At 43.9% G+C, this 9,472-nt stretch overlaps 2 protein-coding genes across 2 annotated transcripts; both read right to left on the reverse strand.

Annotated features, from left to right (window-relative positions):
* Positions 1 to 3,236: 3,236 nt before the first annotated feature.
* Positions 3,237 to 4,568, reverse strand: LOC135628646 (RING-H2 finger protein ATL2-like). The gene has a single exon (XM_065135444.1). It carries the CDS (start codon positions 4,491 to 4,493, stop codon positions 3,654 to 3,656), a length of 840 nt encoding a protein of 279 aa, XP_064991516.1. The 5' UTR covers positions 4,494 to 4,568; the 3' UTR covers positions 3,237 to 3,653.
* A 1,709-nt stretch (positions 4,569 to 6,277) lies between these two features.
* On the reverse strand, positions 6,278 to 8,284 carry LOC103992022 (cytochrome P450 716A1). The gene is made up of 4 exons (XM_009411576.3): positions 7,559 to 8,284; positions 7,048 to 7,489; positions 6,766 to 6,953; positions 6,278 to 6,685 (listed from the first exon to the last, which is right to left on the reverse strand). Exons 1-4 carry the CDS (start codon positions 8,282 to 8,284, stop codon positions 6,386 to 6,388), a joined length of 1,656 nt encoding a protein of 551 aa, XP_009409851.3. The 3' UTR covers positions 6,278 to 6,385.
* Positions 8,285 to 9,472: the final 1,188 nt, after the last annotated feature.

Genomic DNA, 9,472 nt, shown 5'->3' on the forward strand with positions numbered 1-9,472 from the left:
TAGCTATGTAGGAGGTTTGCAGTAATGATAAAGTGCTCAAAATGAAAGCAAACCAGAGATTTAGAGTGGTTCGGTCAGTCTTGACCTACTCCACTTTTGGCTTCCTCCACCGACGAGGTCACCGACGTCAACTAGAGGCCTTCCTTCAATAGGCGAAGGCCAACTGCCCTTTTACAGTTTCACTCCTTTTGACGGGCTCAGGAGACAACCCTTACAGAACCTTTCTCTCCTCTCTTTACAACTCAAGACTTGAAGAACAGAAAGAGGAGAACTTTTGGACTTAACACAAATTTGAGCTCTTAGAATCACAGAAAAGATCAAGAATTCGGTATAGTTCTGTATCTTTTCAGTGCTGAATGGGTGGGGTATTTATAGGCCCCAACCCAGTTCAAATTTGGAGCTCAAAACGATCAAATTTCGGAATTCCGGGATCAGACGGTTGCACCTCCTGACTGGAGAGGTTGCACCGCCTGGCAGAGCTCGAAGACTGAGCCTCTGGGAGGTGCCACCTCTGTCAGGGGCGGTTGCACCTCTCTGCCAGAGCTCGAAGACCGAGCTCAGGCGGTTGCACTGCCTGACTGGGGAGGTTGCACCGCCTGGCAGAGCTCGAAACTTGAGCTCTGGCGGTGCTACCTCCTGACAGAGGAGGTTGCACCGCCCGGTCTCGCTCGGAGACTGAGCCCTGGGCAGTTGCACCTCTTGGCTGGGGCGGTTGCACCGCCCAGTCTCGCTAGGAGACATAGCCTGGGCGGTGCTACCTCCCTGCTTGGGCGGTTGCACCTCCCACAACAACCTGGGTCCGAATGGGTTGAACCATTCGACCCAATTTGAGTTCTTCAGGGGCCCAATTGCCCCAAGATTAAGCTAATGGGATCACCTCCCATTTCTAACTTAATCAAAGTGCTAACTACGATTATTTCCTAAGACATATTCTACAGCTTGCTTCGGTGCGTCACTTGCTTCTTCCGGCGAGTTTCCGGCGAGCTTCCGTCGATCATCCGATGAACCCTCGGTGATGCTCCTGCGGACTTCCGGCAAACTCGTGGACTGCGACGATCCACTTGGCAAGTTCCGACGAGCTCCTTTGGCAAGCTTCTGGACTTCTCGGATTTGTTCCCGCAGAACCTCCGACGATTGTCCGAACTTCCGTCGAGCTCTTGAACTCCCAACGTGATCATTGTCATGACTCCGGCGTAACTCCTGCTGCATGTCTTACTTTCATCGTAGTTAATCCTGCACACTTATCTCAACACATACATTAGACAACAAATGACAATTGACTTCATCATCAAAATCCGAGATTCAACAATTCAGATATGAGATATTCGTCGAAGCTCCCTATCTTCTTGAATATCCAAAAAGCTCTTGAATTATTGGATCCTATGAATGAGATCCAATAAGAGTCAATGAGAAATTATTGGATAGAGATCCAATAATCTAAGAGGCTTGGGTAGTTAGATAAAGATCTAATACCCAATAGGGCAGGATCAATTAAGGTTAAGTTGATACGAGGCATTTATAAATAGGAAAGAACAAAGGGATTAGGCTTCTTGGTTACCACCTCCTATTCTCCTCCCCCCTTTTCTTTCTTCGACAGCAGGTGTGAAAATTTGGGCTCCAATTCAAGGAGCATCTTCGTAGCCGCTACCATGTGGATCACTACTAGAGAGGAGGATGCTTAACCTCCTTCATCCTCTCCTACAGATCTTTAGGATTTTAAGGATATATGATTTCTCTAGGTAACACAACTATCTCACACGTGGTTTTTAGTTTCGTAGGTTTTTGCGCATCAATCTTCACACGACGACGAACACCTTTTTGGAAAATTTAGAATTTTTGTTTTTTGTTCTTTTGTTGCGCATGTGATATCACCCCTAGATTTCTCTACACGATATGGGTTCGTGGACAAAATAATAGCGATGATGGATCACTAGCTTATGAGGAATAGTTGTTTATGAAAGATTGAACTTATTTTATTAACTGAGTGCATCTCATATTGAGGTCAAATTTATTGGGCCAAAGTATATCATTGCCCTTCTCTACAAAAATGAATGTAATGTTAGATTGATTATTGATATTAAATCTACGATCATTAAAAAGTTATTGATGGTGCTATTGTTCAACAATCAACCTAAATGTTACTATAGATGGAAAGGAAAGGCCCTTAATTCTATGTCAAGAGGATTTTTTCTATACAGTATCTTGGTTTCAATTTTTTTGCAATATTTTTTTGAGAATTTTTTTTAGCATCAATCTATTGTGTTAATTTTAATTATCAACTTGAGAAAAAAAAGTTCAATCAATACAATAAAATTTAAATCATATCTGGTGTGAAAAAGAATTTAAAAGGTTTATTAGATAGCCTAATGATGCGAAACCAATTTATTCTGTCTTTTATTTAAATAAATTTGATCAAAATATTTCTTATATGCAATAAGTTATCATATGTCAATATCTACTCAATGAGGAAAAAAAGGAAAATAAATACAGAAAAAATGAAATATATCATATTTGTTTTTTATTTAAGATTACAAATGATTCATCTTTATAAAGATATAAGCTTGAAATATTATTTTATTTTAAAAAAAATCAAGTCAAAATTATTACTTTGTGTTCAAAGGGAACATGTTATTTTTATAATTTTCCTTTTATTTTTGTATCTATGCCTATAAAAATGGTTCAGAATATTATGATATATCAGTCAAAAAATAAATTAAGTTTTTACATAAATAATAAAACTTACAAAATTTTTATTGTATGTGAATGTGCCAAGTATTCGATAGTTATCTAATTTTTTTCTTTTTATGAATCTAGCTGTTAGTCATTCTACATCACCCAATCAAAAAAAGATATCAACTCGAGTAGGAGTAACTTGTTTAAAGACAAAATAACTTACACCTTTATTTTTGGTAAGAACTCTTGGACCTTTATTTTTTATCGAGCAAAAAAAAAAAAAGAATTCAAGAGATCAAAATGAATCCCAAAAATTTCACCTCAAAGCATTCCCGTAGAACTCCACATTTACATCATTAACCATTTTAAGTTATATAAAATTTAACATTTTAATAATCCTATTAAATTTCACAATGATGTTGGATTACGATTGATTATTAAATTTTATAATATTTTATCTTTGGATGAACATGCTCCCTTGGTACTTTTGTCTACTTCAGTAATGATATTTTTCCTTTTTCCTTTTTGTCTCTGTCTCCTAACCATTCATTTAATCTTAAGAATTTAAAATCAAAAGTTGTTTTCGTCAAATGAAACTTGCGTTCGTGTTACACTAGTTTCCATCAGCCAGTGACATCAGCCGACTCATCAGTGACGAGTCAATGCACCGGTAGAAACTTCACAGGATGCATCCTCGCTTGTCCTACAGGCAATGGAAGCCGACAACACCCGTGACCACTACTATTACGTTCTTTCCCTTCACTCCATCCGCGGTATATATATATATATATATATATATATATATATATATATATATATATATATATATATATATATATATATAATGTATAAAAAATCTTCACAAGAATTAAAGAAAATAAAATTCCTTAAAATCCTACGCTCCGTCGTATCCGCGGCCTCTTCATATCGACGCCTACCATCCATCCATCCATCCATCGTATCTCTCTGTTGCCTCAACGCTACAGTACCGACGGTGGCGGCGGCGTACTGTTCGCCGCCTCTACTCCCCGCTCCGGATCGGGCTCCGCCGCCGTGCCTCCGCCGCGGCAAACCCTCGCATCCCTGCTAAGAAACCTCGTCAGCAGAAGCATCCTGCTCCCCGGCGACTTCAACCCTAACCCTTGCTCGCCCTCCGCTCCCCTCATCGGCACCTCGATCCTAAGCTCCCCCGTGGCGGAGCTCGAGGCCGACGACCCGATTCCGTCCTCCCTCCGGCACTCCTCGAACAGATCCGCCGGATAAGGCCGTCCCGGTTCCGGCGGCGCCGGTACTGGCAGGAGCACCTGATTCACTGGCGTGGGGAGCGGCAGCCGCGCCGACGCCTCCACGGCGGTGCGGCAAAGGGGACAGGTGGCGTGGGAGTGGAACCACATGTCGATGCACTCGATGTGGAAGCGGTGGCCGCACCTCGGGAGGGCCCGCATCTTCTCCCCCTCCTCGAACTCATTCAGGCATACCGGGCACTCCACCACGTCGTCGTCCCCTTCCTCGCCGCCCGCTGCGGCGGCGAAAACGAAAACTGGGAGGGATTTGAGGACAGTGGGGTTGAGACCGCGGTGGGCGGCGGAGGAAGAGGAGGTAAGGGTGCCGCCGGCGCCGTCGACGAAGAAGATCAGGCGTCGCCTGAGGCGGCGATGGCGACGTCGGAGGAGGAAAAATCGCGAGCGGAAGTAGAGGTGGAGGAACAGTAGGAGCAGGACGGCAGCGAAGAGGACGACGGTAGATGTGAGCATAACCTTGCCGCTTAGGGCGTAGCCGCGAGGACTCGGGTTCAGATCACCATCGGGTTTCGCATCCATTACGCTGCTTCACCGCCCGTCTCGACGAAATGGAAGTGCGTCTAACAAACCCACCGCTTATGCCGTTTCTTATAACGCAACGCGTAACTTATACTAGCACGTATGGTGTGGGCGGATATGTGGACGAAAATAACCCTCATTGCGAGCGGGTTAAGCCGAGGCAATAGGGGTGATTTGGGTCGAGCAAATAAGGTCACGCGGTTAGATGGGGTATACGGAATCCAACCGAGACTTGGGTTGGTGTTTCGTGTGAAGCTTCGTGGGCGGGTGGAGTGTCTACTGCAGGCGGCCATTTGACTCGGTGAAGAAACTTCCACGAAGAGAGTGTCTATCCAGATCCAAACCCGCGTGATTTAGGTGATCTTATCTGGGGATGATAATGGGTCCAATAATTCAAAATCGATCCACGACTTGATCCAGAATTTTAGGTGTGGATCTTAATTATAGATTCATTAAGGTTATCGGATTGCATGAGGATCCTAAATCCACAAACAATAATACTTATCAATCAAATTGTAGCAAAGCCATCTGTTGGCTACTCAGATTCTCAATTTCGCGTTGAGATCTGGATCATAGATGGATCCGATCCGAACTAAGACCCAATCCAATACCATCTCTATTGTGAGCTTTTGCTGACAATCAATCTCATGCTATTTGCTATGGGAATGATTTAAATGAATAAGCTTGCATAAGATCTGTTTATATGTGGGCTCTAAGATAGCAAGATCCAGGAAGAACTGACCGTAGCATTTAGTCCCACATCGAAGAGCCTTCTTAGCGGGCAGGCGGAAGCTGTTATTATATAGAAGAGCCCTGCCTCACGATTATCTTCAATCCGTCTTGTCAGGGGATGAAAGGCGACTGACTAATGATCGTATAGAGACGGTCGGTCGTGCCGACACCCATGAAAGCGAACACATTCTCTATCGGCGAGTGAGGCTTCTCCCACCCTACTCTCGGTGGGGCTTCGTTCGCCAATTTTTGGAAGGGCCCCTCAAGGGGCCCCTCACCAGTTCAAGAATACCAACCGTTTCCAATCTCTTGTAAACTAATTAAATGTTTCTTTCGTCTAATCAGTTTGGTATGAAGCTTCAATAATATTCTTTAATATTTAAACTTATAAACAAACCATTTACAGCATGAGATCCAAAGTTCAATTAAATTCTGATTTGGTTGTATTTAAACTGGTTCGGGTTGGACTTGGAACGATAGCAGTAGCCGGGTATGGGTTTTAATGCTCCGATACCCATTACCAGTACGATGGTGGCACATTAGTCTTTTTCGCTAGGGTGGATTTAAGACACCCTCTGCCTCCTCTTCTCCACCGTTTCGCCGCCGCCTCTTCCCTCTCTCCCAGTTGCTTACGCCTTCTTCTCCCGTCGCCTGCAACGCCCTCTCCTCCTCTTCTTCTATTATCTGCTGCCTCCTTTCTCCACATTCGAGCGGGCCGGTCTTGCCGTCGTCGTCCCCTGCGATTCCATGGTGGTGCCCAGCTGCCCTACTTGACCGCTTTCCCCTTCTCTTCTACAATATCTATTTTCCGGCTTAACATCAAACTTTCCTGCCGAGTTCTTAGTCTGCTGATTTGTTGAGGAAATATAACTAGGTTTAAAAATACGATACTATCGTGTAGCATTGAAGTAATTGAATTATATGGTTTAGCAAGGGAGAGGTTGAGTTTGAGCCAACCTACTTTTATTGATTCAACCATAGTAACAAATGTTTAGTGAGTTAAACTTTGATTTCCCTTCAAATTTCGAGTTTTAACCAATCTAGTGTTGACATGATCAAACCCATTCCAAACACTTTACATCATTATTTTCAGCGATTATTAAGCAGAACAGGTAGCCAGAGTTCAAACTTTCGAGTTATTTTAAGCTGGTTTTGGCTGATTAGTCCTTAAGCTCGAGTTCAACTGGAAGTCCCTGCGAGGGAGACGGCATGGGATCCCTGGAGAAGCCATTCTCCTCGCAGCACAATCTCCAGTTGAATCTTGTGGCCACATAATGCATCATCACCAGTGTCTCCATCCTTGCAAACTCATTGCCGGGGCACATCCTTGGCCCTCCACCAAATGCCACAAAAGAGCAGGGAGGCACTGATGACTGCTTCTCGAACCGCGTTGGATCGAACTTATTTGGATCCTCAAAGATATGCTCGTCCATCTGTTTGATGCTTGATGCCCAGAACACCTAATCATCACCCAGAAGTTGTAGCATGAAAAGAAGATGGAAATGTGGATCTTATGTGAAGTAGTAGTAGCTCTCCTTACCAGCCACCCTTTCGGAATGAGGTAACCTTCATACTCGATGTCTTTCAGAGCCCTTCTAAAGTTCCCAAAGATTGGAGGAATCATCCTCAGAATCTCCATCGCTGCACACCATGTGTGCTTCATCTTGTTGAGATCACTCCATGTCAGGGCTTCTCCTGAGGCCTTCCTCTTTGCAATCTCTTGTTGCTCTATGATCATTGACACAAGGCAAAACCGGCAGGGGTCATCATATATACATAGCATGCATCACATCATCATCGTTGAAGTTTATTTGTTGCTTACCATGGATAACAATCGCGCGGTTGACAGGATCGTCGGCGAGGTGGCGGATCATGAAGGTGATCAGAGCGGCAGAAGTATCATACCCGGCAAACATGACGAGCATTAGGTTGTCCAGAATCTCCTCCTCGGTCATTTCTCTGGCGTCGTCTTCGCCGCCCAAGCTAAGCATGTAGGTGATGAGGTCCTCGTCCCGGGAGCACCTGCCTTGCTTCAACATGTCCTTCTTCTTCTCGATGACACCGGCGAGCACTTTCCGAGCTCTTCGGCTTGCCCTCAGGCTCCTGCGGAATTTGGTGAATGGTAGATTCAGCGGCACCGCCCACATCCCGGGCAACATGTCGGTGAAGGCCTCCTCCAGCGCCTCCCGGAGGGATCCTTTCTCCAGCCCAATAACGAGCGAGCAGATGATGTCAAACGTGAGAGTCTTCATCAATGGCATTACCTGCTCACGTCGAACAAAACTTGAGGTAAATCCACCATATTAACGAGGAGGAAACAAATCGGAACGCACCGTCACACTCCTTCTGCCGACCCAGTTCGTCTCCAGATGATGCCTGACTTCCCGGTCGATCATGGCTACGTACTGCTTCAGCACTTCTGGCTTCAGAAAGTGTGCAAGTGCACCTCTAACACGCCTGTGATCCTCTCCCACCAATTCCAGTATGTTCCTTCTTCCTATGATTCCGGTGATCGACTTGGGCTGCTGCGGGACGAGTGCTTCGCTGAAGAAGATGAACTTGTTGGCCGCCGGACCGGTCAGGAGGACTGCCCGGCTGCCGAAAAGGGAGAGCTTCGAGATCGGTCCATACTTGCTCACTCTTCGAGCGAGCCACCGCTCGCCGGTGTTGGCCCTCATCGCTCGGAGAAGGCCGAAGCTCTGGCCGATGAAAGGGAGGCCGAGTGAGCCAGGAGGCAGCTTCTTGGATGACCTACGTGCTGTGCGCAGCAGTCGAAAGAATGGAAGCAGTGCAAGGAAGAGAACGAATGATATGATTCCGGCAGTCATCTTGTTCAGAGATCGAACTCGTTCTGTGTCACAGAGGTCGATCACAGCAAATAACTCGCATGATTCTTTATGGTAAAGCGAAGATGCCGTAGGAGTACGGACAAGGCTCGTTGACTGGGCTGCGCTGTCTGCCGGGATTGGCCGCACTTGATTTTTAGATTTGGCTTTAGATTCGGATGTCCATGGAAAGCTAAGATGCTGTAGGAATAGACAAATCCAATTCCGTGTCATTTAGATTTTTATGAGGATCCACATCGTTAGGTAATGAGTCACTGGGAGTTACCACCTAAGGTTTTAGATTGGCCAATGTAACACGTCTTTGATTGGAACTCTTGTCAACAAAAAACGCTATCTACTTAATTCGCCGAACCAACCGATTCATAACTCGATCTTAGTAGATCCAATCGAATATGATTTGGACAGTTGAGGTTTTATTGTTAATTCAAGATTGGCCCTCAACTCGACCTTATCCACATGTCAATGGCAATTATTATTATCGATCGTTTGCCCACAGAATCTTCATATGGTTCTTCCAAAGGTTGCAGACATGAAACTATCGTCGGGATGCTTCCTACAAATCGAGGCGAATCCTCTCAAAAGAACGTTTTTTTTCATTTTTTTTTGTAAAATCCTTTAGTACACACACTCACAAAAGACAAACGTATCACTTGAGTATGTAATTTTTTATCATAGATCACTTAACCTCTTATAATTTATTTATATTTAAAATAATTTTTATATAAAAAAAAACGTAGTATATAAGTTCTTAATGTGAATTTTGAGTTAACAGATATTAGAATCTATATACATAATATGCGGACTCATAATAAATTATTAATATAATAATATATATATAATTTAAGTTAAAAAAAGATTCATTTTAGCTCTTGTAATTTTGATTATGGACCACTTAAACCTTTATGATTTTGTTTGTATCTAAAATAATTCTTATATTTTCAAAAACATAGCATATAACTCCCCTTATCAAGTTTGAGTTAACAAACTGTCACGGACTTAGCTGGATTTGCCTAAATCGTGCGGCACCCTTGCGTGTCCGTCCGCAAAGGTCAGCCTCCCCAAAGCCTCCCATGGTCCCTTAGGACCCATAAAAGAGAAAATAGTTTAGAGAGAACGCCTCACTTGGGATCCACAAGCAAACATTCCAGGAAACACTTCATAGACAATGCAAATTACAAACAGACTTTACAAGCTTTGAACAGTTGCACAACAAAGGGTTAAAATGGTCCATTATAGACCGAAAATCTCTTACATGTGTCCACATTATACAACCTTTATTTACAAGCCTAAAGCGACCACCAACCTAACTAAAATGAGACTATTAAGCCTTTGGCCATCCTTCTACATGCTGTACAAAGCATGAACATACCAAAAGACATTGACATACATAAGCATTACATC

Source organism: Musa acuminata, chromosome BXJ3-1 (genome assembly GCF_036884655.1).
Source record: "Musa acuminata AAA Group cultivar baxijiao chromosome BXJ3-1, Cavendish_Baxijiao_AAA, whole genome shotgun sequence".
In the NCBI taxonomy this organism is placed as follows: Eukaryota; Viridiplantae; Streptophyta; class Magnoliopsida; order Zingiberales; family Musaceae; genus Musa; species Musa acuminata.